At 29.4% G+C, this 20424-nt stretch overlaps 4 protein-coding genes across 16 annotated transcripts in view; 2 read left to right on the forward strand and 2 right to left on the reverse strand.

The window, feature by feature from the left end:
• The window catches only part of LOC122518740 (elongation of very long chain fatty acids protein AAEL008004-like), a 43681-nt gene that overhangs the window by 9969 nt on the left and 13288 nt on the right, over positions 1-20424 (forward strand). Inside the window, exons 1-2 of one of the 7 annotated variants that reach the window (XM_043637800.1) lie at positions 5983-6060; positions 8494-8704. The gene's annotated coding sequence lies outside the window, so the exon portion shown is untranslated. The other 6 variants (XM_043637799.1, XM_043637801.1, XM_043637804.1 and 3 more) reach the window with 6 other exon arrangements.
• LOC122518742 (probable U2 small nuclear ribonucleoprotein A') lies at positions 2214-3830 on the reverse strand. Its single transcript, XM_043637812.1, has 4 exons — positions 3542-3830; positions 3394-3434; positions 2701-3277; positions 2214-2613 (listed from the first exon to the last, which is right to left on the reverse strand). The coding sequence occupies exons 1-4, from the start codon at positions 3621-3623 to the stop codon at positions 2570-2572; spliced, it is 744 nt and encodes a 247-aa protein (XP_043493747.1). The 5' UTR covers positions 3624-3830; the 3' UTR covers positions 2214-2569.
• LOC122518743 (NADH dehydrogenase [ubiquinone] 1 beta subcomplex subunit 7) lies at positions 3897-5799 on the forward strand. 7 transcript variants are annotated; one of them, XR_006304136.1, is made up of 4 exons: positions 3897-4131; positions 4498-4666; positions 4937-5091; positions 5201-5799. XR_006304136.1 is itself a non-coding variant. In XM_043637813.1 (3 exons), the coding sequence occupies exons 1-3, from the start codon at positions 4020-4022 to the stop codon at positions 5019-5021; spliced, it is 366 nt and encodes a 121-aa protein (XP_043493748.1). In that variant the 5' UTR covers positions 3897-4019; the 3' UTR covers positions 5022-5799. The 7 variants fall into 7 exon arrangements, 1 of the variants encoding a protein (XP_043493748.1); XR_006304139.1 differs by having other exon boundaries at positions 5215-5799; XR_006304134.1 differs by having other exon boundaries at positions 5218-5799.
• LOC122518744 (elongation of very long chain fatty acids protein AAEL008004-like) lies at positions 8367-11543 on the reverse strand. Its single transcript, XM_043637815.1, has 5 exons — positions 11031-11543; positions 10512-10914; positions 9476-9613; positions 8924-9166; positions 8367-8630 (listed from the first exon to the last, which is right to left on the reverse strand). The coding sequence occupies exons 2-5, from the start codon at positions 10881-10883 to the stop codon at positions 8451-8453; spliced, it is 933 nt and encodes a 310-aa protein (XP_043493750.1). The 5' UTR covers positions 10884-10914; positions 11031-11543; the 3' UTR covers positions 8367-8450.

Genomic DNA, 20424 nt, shown 5'->3' on the forward strand with positions numbered 1-20424 from the left:
AGGAAAATATCATTTCGTTTGTTAATAGCTTTTTCGATGTAGTATTTTATTTATACCATTCGGGAATTTCGATATAATTTTTTGTTTTCTTTTCATAAATCGTTTAAAAACAAAAAAAAAAAACAAACAAAAACAGGGAGAATTATTTTCAAGACAATACCATTATGGAAAAAAAAAATACTATTTCGTTTGTTAGAATAAAAATGTTGTTTTCGATAGCAATAGAACATGCACTCTCGCAAAAAGGAATGACGCGTAAGCAACTATGAAATGGTGGCTTGCTTGGACTATGACCTCTTTTTCAATCGACTTAATGTATAGACGCGTACATGAAGAATGTTCCGGAATTCTTGTGGTTGATCGTCATATACGATCCTCTCTCTCTCTTTCTCTCTCTAACTATACTACACTACACGTTTCCCAATCACGAACGATCAAAATAATAAATTATTTCAATTCCCCTACACACACACACACACGTATTTATCACTTTTCTCTAAATCTTTTCCCCACAATTCTTTCATATTCATAATTGTGACCTTTTATATACATTCTTATCCATAGTTTTACATTTTTCGTGAAATTATTATATAAGTATCGTTATATGGATTTAATTAAAAGAAGTAAATGTCTTTTTCTATTCATTCGTTAACAACACAATTCGGTATCCAACTCTATACAGTCTATATAGTTTTTATTTTGTTTTTTCGTTTAATCTAACTTACGATATTGATTGATGATATCGATGATGGCCAAAAGGTGCTTTTTCGTTTTAATAAATACCACGTTTTTAACTAATAATGCTACTATCGTAGATAGATTCGCGTCATTCCTTAAGTTGTTGAATATTAATTGACTAATTTCAAGATAAAATAATTATCGAAGATAATTAATTAAAGAGATGTAAACAAAAATACAAATGTGAGAGGAGCCTTGTTTTAATATGTTCTTTCAATGTAAACAAAATTCTTGTTATCTTGGACTTATCTAATTTCGTATTCACGTCATAGAAACAACGCAAAACCTTGGAAAAAGAAATAAAACATGGAAAGAACCAACCGGAAATAATTCGCAAACGAAGAAGCATCGTGCATGGGCTTTTGATTTAAATGATTCTGATATATGTACCATGGAAATACGACCTTGAAAGTAAAGACAACAACAACAACAACAACAAAATAATACCATCAAGAAAATTGGATAAATTTTGAAACGTTTGCAATCGAAACCATCTCATGCAATCATAACGAAACTAAGATTGTTTATTTAATAATAAATATATTTTCAAATTCTTATATTTCTTGTATAAATTTAATCTAATGCATTATAAAATATTTTTTAATTTACATTATGTATCTGTAAATAATATACTATTAATGTAAATAGTTTCCAACAGTTCATAATTTGTTAGTAAAAAATGATTGCCAAGAAAATTAAATGTACGAATACCTTTCTTTACCCACTGTATATACCTGTCCATTATTTAGCCAGATGTTGCAGCGAAAAGTAAATTCTTTTATAGCAATGTATAATATGCAAGGGGTTAACTGTTTCTTATTGAAAACTAGTTACTAGATAGCGCCATACAAACATGATTAACTGTAGTTTCAATTTTCGTTTCAATTTTCAAAATGACTCAAACAATGGATGCAACGGACTGCACCAATCACAGTCCAGAATTCTCTTATGCCTCTTATCAAGATAAATAATTTATTTTATAAAAATTATCACAGATTCGACACAACGCATTCCTTGAATAAACATTTTTCACCAAATTTATTAAACAATTACGTATGATGAGAGTGTGGATTGTGTCAAGACATTCTTTAAATGTATTTTATAGTATAAATAATTTGAATATACGATAAATTATAAAATCTTTTGACTAAGTCCATTATCATAACTACTAACATATATATGTGTATTTTCTTTTATTCAAGGCATCGCTTAATAACTCTTACAAACTAATTAAGAGAATAAAGATAATTATGTTATTGACTTACTTCATTAGTTATATATATATATATATATATATATATATATATAGAGAGAGAGAGAGAGAGATGTCGCTTTGAATGCTGGTAATCCTGATCGGTACAGAAGGTTCCCATCGATAAGCCAGTTACTTTATTTACCGTATATAAATATATGCCGACAGTTTGATACTTAAAAAAATGATGTTGGAATTCAATAAAGTTGAAGAAACAAACGCATTCCGCATGATATGATTTATTTTGAATCTGCTGAAATAAATTAGAGTATTGTTAATACTTCAAAGTAAATGTTTTTGTTGTTTTACATAATCGCTTCAAGGTCATGATATAACATATTTGCATCTTTTAATTGATATCGCACACACACAAAAATTTTATGAATTTATATATACATACAAATATATACATATATATAAAATTTTGTTAGAAACTTTAATTGTGTAGTATACAGCTTCTTATCAACTCAAAGAAGAGTCGTCATCCTTGCATTAATATCCTTGGTAGCAATTGAATACTTACAGATCAAAAGTTAATTATAAAATTTGCTGTCATTTACGAGTATAAACCTGTTTAATTCAGTCATCTTCCTCTTCCTCCATGGCTTCAGATGTGTTGTTTCCTAATATATTCAAGAAAAATAATCATTTTGTAATAATATCATGCATAGTAATTTTTTTAATACGTTACGGCAAACAAACTTTATTACCATTTTGAAGTCTCTCTTCTCCGGGTATGTGTCCTGCTTGTAATAATTTGCTAAGTCGTTGTACCTCTTCCAAAGATGTCGCATTAGTTATAGCCTCTTTAATTTTGTTACGCTCATCCACACTTGTTATTGGTTTATCCAAAGATGTTCCCGGTGCTTGAGCCTTTGCTTTTTTGGCTATTTCACGTACCATTTCTTTTCCTTTCTTACTTCTAAAGTATTCGATAGCAGCTTCTCGTTCTTTCTGTCTGATTTTTCTAAAATCTAGTAATCTCAACTGTGGAAATCTGAATACGACGTATTGTCTGTATTGTGGCTTTGCCGAAACAGGATTTTGTAATAAACATAAATTTGTAAGATGTTTCAGCGGTATTAATGGATCCAAATCCCCAAGCTCTTGAATCATATTACCAGTCAACATTAAAGTTTCTACATTGGGTATGCAATGTTCTAAACCTTCTGCGATTCTGACTATGCGATTATTATTGAAAAAAAGTGTTTTTATTCTTTTCAAATATGGAAATCCATCTAATTTTCTTACATCATTATCAGAAAAGTCTATTGTATCAAATTGATCCTGTAATAAATATCGACATAAGCATTAATTATTTTCACATGTATAACAGTTCAGAATACACAAATATATTTGCATTTAATTTTACAAATAAAAACACATCTCTAACATATACTAACCAAAGTAGCTCCTAAATTTTCTATTGTCGGTATTTTGTATCCTAAAAAATATATAAATAAATAAATAAACAATATATCACAATAGACTGAATTTTTAGGTTATATTCTGTTATATATTATTATAAACGTAGATGTTATTTTAACTAACCTCTCAAGTCTAATTCTCGATCTCTTACAGGATTAATATATTGCTTAGATTGCTGTATTAAATCCGGCGTTAATTTAACCATTTTTGTTATAATACTTCAAAAAAAAACTTATTTAATCTGAATGAACTAAGCAAAACTGAACGCACTGAACGTTTAACGCGACGTCGTGTCGAAATATGCTTCCACGCATGCAGTTTACGCAGAAAGACAATTTTGATTATTATTTTAATTTATCTAGTATTTTAATTTCAAATAATTCATAACAATTAATTGCAATTCAATGAAATAATAATTCTTATAATTCAGATATATTTTACTTACGAAAAGGTATATTTGCCTTGACGAATGTTTTATTAAAAAATATCGTAAGTGACGTTTTTTCCGTAACTATACTGAACAACAGTGTGTTGGTAGTGCATTATATGGCCGTTTTTTTCTTTGGTGCCTTTTAAATCCTACTTTTGATAATAAACGAAAATGGGTCTTTTATGGAGTGCATATGTTACACATCCCGATACAATGCCAGAAGCAGAAACTGCACCGAAATTTAATTCGTTGTACGGATTTGAAAATGGTCGAAAAGAGAGAGGTAATTGTTACGATCGAAAATCTAACCTAAAACATTTGAGCCAATATTAATTCTAATTTCAATTCTTTTTCAAATGTCGAATTATTGAATGTTATTCTTTTTCTTCAGTCTCGTTCAATATATCTATTTGTTTTTAATATCTATCTTAGATGACATTTATTTTTCGATATATTATTGTTACATTTTTCTTTAATTAAATTCGTGAAAAATTACACTTGTGACATAATCAAGTGTTTCGTGGTTTTGATTTAGTAACGAATGAACGCATTCATTTAGAATATTGTATTGTTAATTTCAAAAATATAATTCAACCCTTTGTTTATACAATTTTCTTTTAATTTATACTTATCGTCATGATAATTTAAGTTATGCTAGCCTCGGAGACAGAAATGAGGGCAGCGAAATTACCAAAAAAATACAGAGATTATTGTGCGCATAAACTTCTTGAATTGGAAGACTGTAAAAAATATAATTTTCCTATGATAAGAAGATGCGGTCATCAGATGCATGAATGGGAAAAATGCCAATACGAAGAGTAAGTATAATTAATAAAAAAAACTATGTGAAATTAGTAACGTCTTGTAATAGTTGCGTATTACTTTAACCCTTTGCGGTCCTACGTCGAGTGTGGCTCGACATCTTCAAATGTTTTTCAAAGTAAACGCTACCAAGCGGATAAGCTTGGTAGTGAAATCCGTGCGGACCAGCTGGAACGAAATGGTCAAAAGCGCTCTGTCCGCAAAGGGTTAAATAATCCACAAAAAATTGATCACAGATTAAAAGATATACTCTTATTATATTTCAGTTATGTCATGCGAATGAAGGAGTTTGAAAGAGAACGCAGGCTTTTAGAAAGACAGAAGAGAAAGCAACAAGCAGCCGCTGCTTGAACAAACTGCCTCGTAGATCTATAGGAATTTTAAACATTAATTGCTCGCAATTTAGAATTTGCAAGTACAGGTTATTTTTTCCTATTCCTGTATACATTTATTAATATATAGATATACATACATATATAATTATATCATGTAAATAAAATATGAAAATTGTAATGTACCGTTCGATATAGTTTTATCATTACAGCAGTCGTGGACGACGTTTCGTAGCAGTTATAAAATAAAGAGGATACGAGCGAAGATTGGAAAGATGATGATATTGTAGTCGGCATCCAAAAAAAAAAAACCAGGAAATACATATTTACAAAAAATTTTGCTCGTGGACATAGGATGATTTAGATATATATAATATATTATTATTAACACGTTCCGTGCCATGTGCATCACCGGTGGTACACGTAGTCATATTTATTTAATGCGCTAAACATCAAACGGCTTGGCACGGAACGTGTTAATATTAATGAAATAAATAATATACAATAATATACTTATTGCTTGAACATAATTTAAATCTCAGTTCTCGTTACGTGATCTTATTAATGGTCTCTCGAGATTATCGATTAAAGTAAAGGCAAAGCTCGTTTAAAAAGTTCGTTCGTTTTTAATCAACATTATCGGGGGATTACCAAAATTCCTATAATATCGAAAACAAAAGAACTATTTTTCTAAAATAGCGATCGCTGTAGGCTTTTTATGCATTGTTACGTCTTTATTACACTTTAGTAAAAAGAAAAAAGTCAAAGATATCAAATAAATTGATTATACGAAACTATCAAATGTGAATGATTGGTTCGGTCATTTAATTTTGGACAGTTTTGCTTTGGCTTAATCTGTTCTTCTTCTTGTACGTACGCGCACACATTGAAAAAGAGAGAATTTATCGACCCGCATAACAGCAGCAGGGTTGCGCCGTCGCGGAACCTTCTTCTCGTCGTATGTCCTATCTCTATTCGATTTAAAAGAAAATTTTGCACCCACAGCCATTCGCCACAGCTCGAACGTCGGATCCTTTTCGAGGAATGTGCCGAAAAAAGTAATATACGCGGTTAGTTCGTTCGTTCATTCGTTCATTCGCATTATTCATCGATTCTTTTATAAAACAAAAAAGTCTCAATATTTTTTCGAATAATCAGACACAGGCATGAAGGAAGGTTCGATGCAACATCATCCAAATTTCTCTTTCGTGAAAGTGCGTTATTAATTACACGTATTTCGGAAACAGTGATAATATCGAATATTTGTTTCTGTTGAAATTGTAATTAAAAAATCTTGCTTCATCTATTTCTCTTTGTGTGTATACAATATATATGTATATTTGTGTATGTTACCGTTGAAACGTGAACTCGTTAATTCATGAAATTACCAGCTAAACCATGAGATAATTATACTGACCTGTTAAACTATGAAAGAAAGCAGAATTGCAGAATACCTATAATTAGGTAATATAATAATTCACGAAAAAGGCAAGTAATTAAAGTATTGAATTAAAATTTTATCCGACAGAATAGTAGGAAGATGAGTAGACTTTAAAGATGGATCCAAAATTTCAATTTCATACTTTGATTATTCACCTTTCGTTAATTTATATTTTACCTAATTATTTGCTAAAAAACAACTACTTTAATTGTATAATAAAATTCATTGTTATATACTTTACTTAAAACGTTTAATTGTTTCGCGTAAGTCTTAGGTTTTACATGAATTAACTGAATTATACACTTTAACGGTAACATATATGTAAAGATAAATAGATATACGTACTTGAACAACGTTCCTGCGATAATCCGTATTTAAATTCGAATATATGCATAGAGCCTGTTAAGAAAAAAATAAGTTTAAAATTTGGAGAGTAAATCAACATCGGCCAGACGAAATATGACTATTTTTTTATTTTCTTGTTCATTTATATTTATATATATATAAATCTTATCTACGAGGGAAGGAAACGAGGAATCGTCAATGTAATCCTTTTCTAAATCCTCCAATATATATATATTAGATAAATTTAAAAAATAAATTAAAATCCTTTACATATGCACGTGTATGCATACATATATATGTATATATTTATGTGTCGATAATTTTGAAAGTAAGACTTCTTCTTCTTCAAAAAAATCTATCCAACATTTATCTTGTGTTTTATTATCTAATCTAATTTATTCAATATAATATCAAATAATCGTCATCATAAAATGAAAATTTTATTTTTAATTTTGTTGATATCTCTTAATATTAAATTATTAAAAATTATCGACACATATATGTATATATATATAAAAAAAAAAAAAAAGAGATTCATCTATTATACAAACACACATATCGAGTCAAGTTCGCGATAAAATCGCGAGTGGCACTTCGGGAGAAAATAATTACAATATTATCGAGGAGAAAGGGTTAATTGTTACGACTTTTACGATAGATCGTTGAAAAAATGTTGCTTTTACGGTGTGATACAACGTGAGTTTTAAAAAGAAAAGAAACAAAACCGACAAACAAGCGTAAAAATTACTTTTTACATGAGTCCAATGCGAATGATTTTTTACAAGCGCAATAATAAAAACGTTTTTACGTCTTTTCCTTAAACAGTTAAACACAAAAATCGGTTAAAAGAATTTAGAAAGATCTATATAATTTTGTTGTTTGTTCGTTTATTTATTATGTTTCTTTACGATCGATTTTCTCTGCCACTTGTTTTCACATTTTTTTGTTCTCTTGACCTTTCCTCGGTGCTACGATATCGCAAAAAAAATTCATCTTGAAATAATCAAGGACTCGGGTTTTATTTGAAATACACGGATATTTCCTTAGTTTCTCTTAATTTAACGTCATTTTATGAGATGTACTAAAAAAGTTCGTGCGTTTCTTTTTTCTTTTTTTTTTTATTCATATTTCCAAAATTACATATTTTAAAATGAAATAAAAACAATTCATTATGCAATTTACGAAACAATAAACGCACGAACTTTTGGTTCAACCCTCATTAATGTCTCTTGTTCGTCAAAATCCTTTGAAAAAAAAAGGATATTTATATATATATATAGGCAAGATCCGTTCTTCGTTCTTCGTTCTTCGTTCTTCGTTCTATGCCACTTTGATAAAATTCAAACTAAATTGACTCGTATTGGGCGCGCTGCTAAAACGTCCTGCGTTTCTTTTTCTTTCATTTTTCTTTTTCTTTCTTTCTTTCTTTTTGTTCATCCTTGGTGCAGGGGGGTGGGCGGCAAAGAAAGAAAGAAAGAAAGGAAAAATAGGAAACGGGATTAGAAAGAAAGAAAGAAGGAGAAGAAGAGATAGTCTTTTTTCTAAAGCTTTCAAAAAATAAGAAGCGTTCATTTTTCTGTTTTTCTTTTGTTTTGGTCCTTTTACCCTTTTAGTTTTGTCTTCTTTTTCTTTTGTTTTTTTAATTTTCTTCCTATTCCTCCTTTAATCCACTTTCGTTATATCGATGAATTTCCTTTTACGATAGGCACGTCGATAAAAATCGGAGAAAAGAATAAAGAAGATCGTCGAGTGAAGCAATAAAAGGATTGCAACCAACTTCGGATAACCGCAATCGAAGATCAAGGCCTGTGCGCTATGAACGAAAACTAGAAAGAATTGTACCTGAAAATGAAGAGGAAATATTATCGTAGATTATCAACCGATATAATGCAATTCTCATTAATGTTGAGCTAACGGTGAGTTTTTCTATCTTTTTTTCCTTCCATTCCTCGTGTATATAAATCACAAAACGATAATAGATCAAAGAATTGATAGATTGATAGAATTCATACAATATTATATATATAATTTTATTTTCATTTTTTATTATATTATATATTAATTTTTCTCTTAATCTCGTTGTTCAATGGGGGGTGGGGAAGGGGAGGAAAAAAATAAAGATAAAAAACACTTACCAACTGGATCGTCGTTAGATGTTTTTTCCACCATAAATATTTTTTATATTCGGGTCCCATGGCAGCTAACATGTAATAAGCGTACATGACCACGTGTACCGCATTGTTTATTAGATTTCCTAAAGTACCATGTCCACCTGGGATAAATTTAACACAAATCCATGTTTCCAATGGTGTTAAAGAATGATGGTACAAATGTAGAAAAGTAACTTGACTCTCCTTCTTTCGTAATACGAAAAAAATCTGTAAAAATTCGATTTTAAATTTATATACATTTGTTCATAACACAATCACCCAATTTTGTTATATATATATATATATAATAAAATTATTATATTAATAATAATATTAGGGTGAACCAAAAGTTCGTGCGTTTTTTTCCTTTTTTTTATAATTATTTCCAAAATAAATTTAATAAAAACAATACAATCCCCCATTATGCAGTTATTATTATATGCAAGTATAATTTCAACAGACAATGAAAAACTCGCAACAAACTTTTGGTTCTACTTTAATATTTACAAGTAACGTAATATTTAACGTAAAACTTACCGTGTCAGCGAATTCGGTAAATTTGCTAACAAAATACCACCAACAAAGATTAGCCATTCTTATGGCAGACGGATTGTGGGAATAATCGACTGGTTGACACTTGTAACTATAGTCAAGTAACCATCCGGACATCAAGTGCTTTGAACAAATATGGGTTAGATTAGAAATAAACTTTTTTTTTCTTTTTTCTTTTTTTTGTTTTTTGTTCTATTAGAAAGCAATCATTTTTTCTCATTAACAGACACATTTGGTTGGCTATATATTTTTCTCTTTTCCTCATTCCTCGATGATCTAATGTTGCCTTTAGCCTAATCGGATACGTAATAGATGCTTGTCACTGCAACGATTACGTTAATCTGACTTTCGAATACAAGTTCTCTATCCCCGATTATGATAAAAAAGATTTACGCGTTAAGTGAATTAGAAATAAGTAACAACAACAGTGATTGGCTTGGTATATATGCTTTTAATATTTGGTTTTTTTTTTTTTTTGTTTTTTCCATATTTTTAATATCTAATGCGATGAATTTATTTTTCTTGCTTTGAGAAAAAGAAAAAAAAAAAAGGAAGAGAAAGAAGAAAGACGAAAAATTGAATGAATAATTTAATTATTCGATTGTAACAAAATTAGGATATGAAATTTATTCTAAATCAATATTTTATCATATTCTTTATACGAAATATTTTATACAATGAGAAGTCAGCAGGGCCTATATTTAAAGATATTTGGAAAATAACTATGATTAGGCATGGCACTACTTTCCACGCGCGAATAGAATAAACCGATCTGGAACGATCTCATTCAACTGGAATATTTCAAATGTGTAATAACAGTGTTTTCTTTTTCCTCTCCGTTTTATGAAGGGCGTTCAACTCGTTTCGATACTAACGAGTATTCGTGTCATCGTAAAAAAGGAACCACCTTTTCAATATTCGCTTATCGAGCAGTGATCGATAATAAAAAAAAATTAACTTATGTTAGTCGTGTGACATTTATATTATTAAAATATAAAACAGATTTATTGAAGATTTTTACCTCGTAAAGCATTCCCAGAGAGAATATCACTTGAAAGGCATTGTAAGCAATGAGAACGTTTCTGAGATTGTAAGGTTTTTTGTTGGACATAATACGACGACCTGCTATTGTTACGAAATAAAGATATAGTAGTACTATGAGGATCGTAGGTATCGGGGATTCCATAAGAGGCCAATTGCCAACACGTGGATCCGATGCACTTGCTAATATTTCCATGTATTGTTCAATTGCCAATTTGACCAATCCTTGAGCACCAACTAGAGTTCGGTTTCCATCAACCATCTCTCGCATCAATTCTGGTTCCCTTTCCACCACTAATTCTGCAGCTGCCGATGCCATTTCTGAAAGAAAAAAACAAAACAAAATTACCATAACTGATCAGCGATTTTTTCCAATGAAAAACTTATTAACTCGCCATCCATACTTATTCCTACCATGAGTAGTAAAATGATTTTTTGAATCAATTGAATAGTATAAACGATATATCTTATTTTATTAACAAATAAATACTGTGTAAATTTTATACGTTTTCACCGATATTTTGTTTTACAAATTACAAGACACGCGGTGGACAGGTTTAATTTAAGACTACCGGAGAAAAATAAAAAATATGAAACGCGAAGTAATGACGGACACTTTGAAAGAAATTCAGAACGTTTATTATTGATTAATTATTATTTTGGGAAGAAAGTAAACGAAGTTGTTGGAAAATTCGTTCGTTGTAATCCAATAGAATGAACGTTCACCTTTTTAACTTGATTGTCGTTCAACGAAAAAGTATTGAATGAGATAAATCTATTAAATAATAACTGGATCGAACACGAGTAGCAACTTCTATTTCACCTTTCGCGTACTTTTGTCGATTTATTTCTTAGAAAAACCTATCGTCCGATCGTGCTCGCGAAACACAAAGCGAAAGTAAAATGTTGTGTTGCCATTGTACGTGGATAGATATCGGGGTATTGATTCGCGAATATATAAACCCACCGCATGGAAAATGGTGTTTCTTATTTTCGACACACCAAATGTAATAATAATAATAATAATAATAATAATAATAATAATAATAATAATAATAATAATAATAATAACAGGGTAAACTTTACGCTTCGTTAATTTCTTGTTCTTCTCTCGCGCGTTCTTTGTAAATCGTTAATATTGAATATTTGTTTAACCATTATTAAATTCTGATTAATCTTCACATTTCATTTGTTTTTTTCTTTTTTATTTTTTTGTTCTCTTTATCGAGAAATATTTTTTAAAAATATATTCACTTTTGTTATCATCAATTTGATTTGATTCAAGATTATATGATATAACGTTTAATATAATATGTATTCATTTTTATATAATATTCCTTTAACTTATATATTAAAAACTCATTCATTATTTTTTGATTATCATCAATTTAATTATGTCATAATGCTCGATAATACAATTCATTTCTTTGTATTTTTTTTTCTTTAGAAACTATTCATCATTCTACGCTTATCATCGATTCGTCATTTGATTAATATCAATTTAATTTGACTTAAGATTATGACATAACGTTCGGTAACCCGTGTTGAGTTAAATTATTATATTTCATCGATGATTTAACACAACCATCGTTAGATTTTCTCTTCCGCTTCTGAATCTTTATCCACGTAATCGTACCACGAGAAACAGACAATTAGTCTTCCTCGTTTGCGTTTACGTTAAATAACCATAAACTATCGACAATTGTTTCAAACTTGGATAAATATTAAAAAATATTTGTCGACAAATTCAATTTGTATTTGCAATGAATCAACAAAGATAAAAAAAAAAAAATTTCGTTTATATCCTAATATTCTAGGATACTAATTTGAATATTTTTAAATACGCAACGAGTAAATTGCTAAACGAAACTAGAAAATAAAATTGCGAAATAAATGATCTCGGTAAAAAAAAAAAAACAAATTCGTCCAACCTTTTCTTTCTCTTTTATTAAAAGAAAAAAGAAAAGAAAATAATGAAAAGTAGGTAAAGTGCAATAATCATTATACCACGAATATACGGGTATAGTTGAACAAGCAAGGTTGCTCAATGTCGTTGCACCGTTCATTTTCGATTTTACGAGGCACTTTATTCTTAAATCAAAATTACATATTGGTATAGAAGTTAACCTAACTTAAATTACAATGTGTTGTCTCATTCCATTGCTATGATTTGATGGTTTATCGTGTGCAGTATCGGTGTGCAAAAATCGCGTTAACGTTAAATACGTTCGTAAAACTTTTCGAACGTATTTAACAAGTAGGTTAAAGTTAATTGCCGTAACAGAGGGGAATTAAGTAACTCGGGTTTTACTGAACAATTCTCATTATAACGTTGGAATTCGATCATGAGATTTTCGAATAAACGTTTCAAATTTCTGTCTATCAAAAAGAAACCTCTAAAAATATATTTAACTCTCTATCGATTGGAATGATTTCAAAATAAAATAAAAAAAATGTTGAGAAAAATGTTACTCAACGAAATAATACATTAACAAACCATAGAATCGAGAAATTCGAGGTGGAAAAACAACTCGTCGAACGAAAGCTCTTGAAAAGTAGGGAAGAAAATAAAAGAAAAGAAAAGAAAAGAAAAGAAAAAAAAAAGGAATGTCGAATTTTACGGTTAAGTATTTCGGATCTGGACCCAGATAAATGTAACTTCCCTTTTTCTTACCTCGGCATTGACACGGATACCAAACGAACGGTATTTCTTCGGGAGAAAGTCTAGAAGAACGGGTTACCGAGATAAGGAGGATACCAACGGAAAGCAACCTAAGTGTACCTGGGAGCCTGGGGGGTTAGGTGAAACAAGGAAGGAAACAAAGAGAAAGAAAAATATTGAAGAAAGAGTAATAGCAGATTCTTCTTCTTCTTATTCTTCTTCTTTGAAACAGTAACTTACTTTATCATCATCTTCTTCTTCTTCTTCTTCTTCTAACTTTCATGAATCAAATTTTTGTTGTTTCATTTTATTGAAGTCAAGATGAAAAGAAATTCTTTTTAACGACGCTTACGAGGATGAGGACGATTAGGTGTATAAGAATAAAAGAGAAAGATGTACGGTACATTGTATATATGTGTATATACAGGGTGTCCCACATAACTCTAGTCAGGATTTTTCAATTACTTGCGATAACCCGACGAACAAATATTTTCAACAAAAGTTTAATTTTTTTGCTTTCAAGGTCATCCATCAAGGTCATAGTATACTATATCGTTGAATTCGTATTAATATGAGCTATAATACTGTTAAATCAAAAATATTAAGCGTCATTTAAAAAAATAAAGGTAGCCTTAAGAAACATTAAAAAGAAAAATGTTTTCGAACTTTTTTTTTATTGCAACGTATAGTCAATCAAAAACAGATGAACTTTTGTTTAAAGTATTTTTATGTCGGGTTATCGTAAGTACTTGAAAAATCGTGACTAAAGTTATGTGGGACACCCTGTATATAATACATATATATACCAAGAGCAATGAAATGAAATGACTTTGTGTTAATAGGTAAGTAGGCCGATTCTATTGGTTTATGGTCTTTTCGTGTTTTTATATGATCCCTTCATTCGTATCTACTTCTTCTAACTATTTCCTTTCTTCTTCTTTCTTCTTATTTATCCCTAAGTTAACGCGCAGTGAAATTTTTCTCCACTTCCAGATCACATAATTGCTTTTTACTTTCGGATTCCATACTTCGTAATTACTACTCGTAAGTGTGATAGTTGCTTGCTTGCTTGCTTGCTTGCTTGCTTGCTTACTTGCTCGTAACAAAGATATTCTTTATTTTGTTTTACAATTTAATTCTCGTTCGATAGAAATTTTGAACGGTTCCTTTATTCGTTTTATCGATTTTTCCTACGAATTATGGAATGATTATAATTAATATTCATATAATTATTATTATTAATATATATATTATATATTATTAAATTTATTTACCTTTGTGTTGTAAAATACCACAAAGAATTAACTTGAACTATTTGGTTAAAAGGTTAAAGGAACGATCAATTTTATTCATAAGAAAACCGCAACTTGTAACAACGCTTATGCAATTATTCGATAATAAATGTTCTCGGTAAAATTCCTCCTCCTAGATAATTTCTCATTTTTAATAAAAAAAAATTAATAATATTATATATACGATATATTATTTATAATAAAAAAAAAGAAAGAAAGAAGGAGAAAGAGAATATCGCGTGGGAATTTCACATTCAATTAATACAACATTTACATTTACATATAGATAAATTCAACAACACAAAGAAAGAACATTATTAAATTGTATTGAACTATGCCGCAAATTGTTTTTATCGACCATCGATCTTTCATCGTTTCTTTTTTTTTTATCTACGTTATTCATATAGGAGAGAGAGAGAGAGAGAGGTAACACTTTTAAACCACACCTGTCTCTCTCTCTCTTCACACCGGATTTAATCGATTTGCCATTTTCATAGTAATCGTTTTAAATCTTCACCTCGACAATTAAACTCGAATAAAATGAATATCAAATGAACGAAAAAAACGAAACAAAAAATATGTATAACTCGAATGTAACATTCAAATTTGTTATATAAAACGTGAAAAAATAAATGATATAAATGCACGATATAATTCAATTTTAATATATCTTTAGAATAAAATATATTTTATTAACTTAATTGGTTTTTTATCTTGTCCAGAAAATAAAAGTATTAAAAAAAAAAAATAATAAAACAAAGATAAATTATTAGTTGTTTAGTGTAACGCAAAACTCATCTAATCCACGAACGCACATCCATAAGTATCGCGTTTTATTTAAACGATAAACTTTATTTACAAAATTTCTTTTCAATAAATTAGTTTTATTTAAAATATAAATTATTATATTAAATCGCGCAGTACGTACTCGTAGAAATGTAATAATAGTATAGCGATCGAAAAAAATGAAGCAGCTGGCAAGCGAGATGTCAAATCAGATCAAACCAATGGCACTTTTTAATGTCGCGAAACTTTTCCCCATCTGTTTTTCATCTTTCTATTTGATTTTTCTCTTTTCTCTTTCTTTGAAGTTTTCTCGAACATTAGTATAATACGCGTGCATACAAATATCATACAGTTTCATAAGATTTTCTATAAGTGTGTGCTTGTAAGAAACGAAGAGGAAAGATTTCGATTAGTCTTCTTCTTCTTCGCTTTCACAAGGAAAGTTAGATATTTGTCCGTTGCAAAAGTAGTTGTACGATTTCAAAGTGATGCGAAATTGTTATACACTGTCTGTCTTGTATTTAAAAAGAACAACGATAACAACGACATAACATGTTTCTTTTGTCATGCCAAACTATATAATTATCTTTCGATTTATGACCCTACTTACCTATCTACCTACCACCGCACCGTTACCCTAATCACGCGATTAACGGTTAAAAAACTCGTAAAAAACTTTATTTTCCCTAGATTTTTTGTCTATAATTATCCAATAAATTGCTAGCTTTCGATTATATACGCGAGAAAACGTTCACATTTTATACATTTTATACACATTTTATTGTAATATATTTATTATTTATTTTATATTTTTATTATTGTAAGTATATATATACGAGAAGAAATATTTTCGATTTGTTATTCGTCAATTTTCCGTTCGACATTTTAACGAGCGTTCTTTTCTTTTTTTTGTCTTAACAATTTCTCAGAAAATGAGATATAACAGTGTGTAATAATGTTACTGCTTTTTATTAATGTAAGTTAAATTCTTTCAATTATCTTTCAATCTATTTAACAATTAAAGTATTTCATTTTATGTTTAACGAGTTAGCTGATTAATTTCTTTCACCGGGTGACCCGATTTCTATAGAACGCACTTTTCTCTTATTTTGTTCGCTCATGTTTCGCGATCTCGTTCCATTTATGTAGAACGATTGATCATCATCTTACCCAGTCAACGATTGACAGTTCAAAATTAAATTTATACGAAGAAAATTATTTAACAAACTTCTTTATCTTCGTTTGATAATAACTTTTATGAAAATAAAGATAAAGTTACGAAGAAAAATGGAATACGGATTAAAAAATGATGAAAAATGTATGATTACAATTTTCATTTGTTTTTTTTCAGTTTGAGAAATCGAGTTTTTTCGATTATGGCAGATCTTAAACACTGATCTTTGATAAATTAATCGCGATTTCTTAGAAAACAAAACGAAAAAACCAAGTATCTATATGATACACATGTTTTATTCTATTTTTTATTTTGTTCGTTTGTTTTTATCTTATTAGGAAAATTATAGTCGAGATCGTAGTTTAGTCAGCCTTGTGCCGAATATTATAAGACGTTTCAACGAGTCTATTGTGTAACTACATATTAAAGAATCACGTAGCGGAATACGCTAGTTGAGACAGGTTACATATATTACGACAGGTAGTTGACCATGCAACGTGAAAATATCTAAACGTCTTGTCTATTCGAATAGAAAGAAAGAGAGAGAGAGAGAGAGAGAGAGAGAGAGAGAGAGTAATTACCTCCTAGATAAATCTTAGAAAAGATGGAAAGGGTCTGTAGAACTTTGAACCCTTTTTCGAAACAACTACAAGCAGAAAATGTTTTTAAATGACATTAACAAAAAAGAAAAGGAAAAACAAATTACAATTTTTAGCCATAAACTATACATTAGTTAAACAACCATAATTGCTAAACCATTTATCCATCCGAAAACGTGGCAACGAAAGATCTTGCGAAATTCAAATAAAACTAACGTTAAATGCGACTTTTGTTTGTTTGTTTGTTTGTTTCATTCGAATATGCAACCTTCTTCACTTTTCTATTCTTCTAATTTGATCAATATTTCCTTAAATAATAATAAAGAAGACAAAAAAAAAAAAGTAAAATGAAATGAAATGCAAAGAGAAACAAATCATTTCGAAAATCAAATGAAATCACGTTTGAACGAACAACGAGCATGTTCCGCAAACCGCGAAAAAAGTCAACGACAAATTTCAAAATCGATTTGCGTATGGGAAAAAGTATTAGATTGAAATTTTGAAATTTGTTTTTGGAAGGGGAAGGAAAAAAAAAATAGTTGACGCATGCATACTAAAAATGTAATTGACAGTTTTGTCGGTGACGTATCGTTAGATTTGTTCATTAAACCGAGATTCCGATGAAGTCCAAGTAAATCGATATATTTTTATTTTTCATTATTTTTATATTATTAGTATTAAATTATTGTTTGTATTATTTGTAATATTATTTTGAAAGTGTGGTATATGTCCATTTTTCGTTGCGTTTCGCATATTTGTCGATAAAAAAAATATCGATTAATTATGTCAAATCTGACCGATGTATTTTTACAAGCTACGAATAATGAACTTACACCAGTTTTAAAATAAAATAAACGAATGATCCATATGAGAAAGAAATGAATACAAATTTAGATCGGTCAATTACCTTTTTCAGTATTTGCGATAATATTTTTCAAGACAAAATTAATATTCCGTCCGATCGATCACTACTTTACTTCACTTTATTCCAAGAGTTTTGTTCGTCTTGTCAAAATTCTACGCAAATAAATTCTCGTACTATATCCTCTTCTTCTTGTTCTTGTTCTTCTTTTATTTTCAACACTACCTTTGTCCATTGACGTATTCGAAAATAAAAAAACAGAGTCCTTGTGCCATCACCTCGGGCCCGGTACCCCCCCTCCCCAAATTTCAATAGAAAATAATTTCCCACGACAAATAATAATATTAACAATAATAGTAATCCCACTTTTATTTAATCAATCGAAGTAGAAAATTTGAACACTCTTTACTCGTTTTTGTATAAATTTCTTGTCTTCCGGATGAGTGAACTTAAAAACAAAAAAAACCACGACGAATATGAAAATATAAAAATAAAATTTGTTCTAATTTGTTCTAAATAATAATATAAGAATTTGTCGATTAACACGTTCGGTTAATTTTGACGAATCGATTCATCTCGCGGTTCCAACGAAAGATCTAGCGCGAATAACCCGCCTGATGTTGAATTCACTTCTTAAGTATTATCTGACCTAGTGGGGTCCGGCAACGATCGGACTTGTTGTACGAAAGGTGGGGACTTATCGAGTTCAGGAGCAGGCCCAACGACGAACGAGAGAATTTCTCATGATCGATAGAAGTCAAGGTTACCTTTGGTTTCTTCCGTTTCCTACTATCTCATCTTTATATATACGATCATTCTATCGAAAGCGATTTTATATCACTGAGAACAACTTTTCTCGATAATATCGACAGAAAATTAAATAATAATATTTAACAATTATTGATTAATCAAAATATAATATTACATCCAATTTATTCATTACTAACAATTAATTATGAAATATATTTTTATTTTTTAATTATTAATATAAAAACTATTAAAATTAATTATTGATTTTAATTTCTATAAGAAGAATTTTATGTAACGCGTTACGCTTGTAACGCGTACAAGAATTTGTAACGCGTCAAATCAAATGGTACTCGGTAATTAATTGATTATATAAATTTACAGGATTGTGCGAATGAGAGATAAACCTAACACATTAACAAAAAAGAAAAGAAAAAACCAAATTAAAATGAGACTCGATTGTGAAGCTTAGTTAGAATGTTTCAATCGAAATATATATACATTAAAAGTTAACAATAGAAAATGAAATATTTTGTAGCATACATTTATCAATTTCGTTTGTAATAAATTTACGATGTTTTTCTACGTCAACGTATTATTCGAATAATCATACGAAGGTATACGGCACTTATTAAATAGATTTCTATTGATATACGACGACAAAATATCCTATTGGTTTTTTCTATTTCTATTTTTTTTTTTTTCTATTGCAACTAACGCGCGCTAAATAAAACGGATAATTTAGTAAGAGAGAAAAGAGTTAGTAAAGACGTTTCGCGCGGATTATCATCCATGTTCCGCTTTTTCTTTACATATATACATATACATACATATGTATATACAAACCAAAGCTCTTTTCTTTCGGGATACTTTTACTTTTATCAACGGAAATCGTTGAAGTTTCTTTCTTTTTTTTGGTTTTTATTTATTTTTTTTTTTTCATTTATCGTAGAACACGATTTACGAGCACGTCTCGTAAATCTACAATACTGTTTCTACTTACGTATCGTACCGTTCCAATTATTTGACCTACTAATATGCTTGCAAAGTACATATAATTCATACGCGTACGGTAATTATGACATTTGACCGAATACAAATATTTATTTGACCATTTATTTTGTAATACCGAATTTATCGTTACGCGTTAAGATAAATTATGACATTTGTTTTTTCTTCTTCTTCCGTTTTTATTAATATAATATGTAAATGTTTTAGACACATTTCGATGAAAGAACAAATATAATATTCGACAAAATTTCTCTTTTCTTTTTCCTTTTTTTTTCTTTTTTCTTCTTTTTTCGCATATAAAAATATATAAAGTCGAAGCGTAAAATCATTCTAAACGCTGAATGAACAAAACTCACACGCTTTTTACGTTTTCTATTGTTTTTCTTCTATCATATCGGAATAAGGTAGATACAATTTTTATCGATCTCGGATGAAACGACGTAAATCGAAAAAAGAAAAAGAAAAAAAATACGACAACAAAAAAAGAACTATATCCAGATAAAAATGACAGATTTCCGTTTGTTGTTGTTGTTGGTTTTCTTTGTTTTTCTCTTATTTTCTTTTCTTTTCTACCGCCCTTGATTATACGTTTGTCACGTAACGATAAATCAATCGTTCTGGATATCTAACTAAGGATGTCCACCACTTGTATACTTGATACTCGTGTCGAATGGATTATGCAATGTTACTTATTTTTCTCGATTACAGTAATTACGCCCCAACGTACAACTTCGAAAATATTTTATAAACGTTTACACAA

Source organism: Polistes fuscatus, unplaced genomic scaffold (assembly GCF_010416935.1).
Source record: "Polistes fuscatus isolate 324 unplaced genomic scaffold, CU_Pfus_HIC Scaffold26, whole genome shotgun sequence".
In the NCBI taxonomy this organism is placed as follows: domain Eukaryota; kingdom Metazoa; phylum Arthropoda; class Insecta; order Hymenoptera; family Vespidae; genus Polistes; species Polistes fuscatus.

Coding starts and splice junctions, on each gene's coding strand:
- LOC122518742 (XM_043637812.1), bottom strand. CDS start 3,623: ATGGTTAAATTAACGCCGGATTTAATACAGCAATCTAAGCAATATATT. Junction 3,278..3,393: donor AAAATTTAGGAGCTACTTTG/GTTAGTATATGT, acceptor TATTTATTACAG/GATCAATTTGATACAATAGA. Junction 2,614..2,700: donor AGAAGAGAGACTTCAAAATG/GTAATAAAGTTT, acceptor TGAATATATTAG/GAAACAACACATCTGAAGCC.
- LOC122518743 (XM_043637813.1), top strand. CDS start 4,020: ATGGGTCTTTTATGGAGTGCATATGTTACACATCCCGATACAATGCCA. Junction 4,132..4,497: donor AAATGGTCGAAAAGAGAGAG/GTAATTGTTACG, acceptor TGATAATTTAAG/TTATGCTAGCCTCGGAGACA. Junction 4,667..4,936: donor GAAAAATGCCAATACGAAGA/GTAAGTATAATT, acceptor ATTATATTTCAG/TTATGTCATGCGAATGAAGG.
- LOC122518744 (XM_043637815.1), bottom strand. CDS start 10,883: ATGGTAATTTTGTTTTGTTTTTTTCTTTCAGAAATGGCATCGGCAGCT. Junction 9,614..10,511: donor CTCTGGGAATGCTTTACGAG/GTAAAAATCTTC, acceptor ATTTGTTCAAAG/CACTTGATGTCCGGATGGTT. Junction 9,167..9,475: donor TTACCGAATTCGCTGACACG/GTAAGTTTTACG, acceptor GAATTTTTACAG/ATTTTTTTCGTATTACGAAA.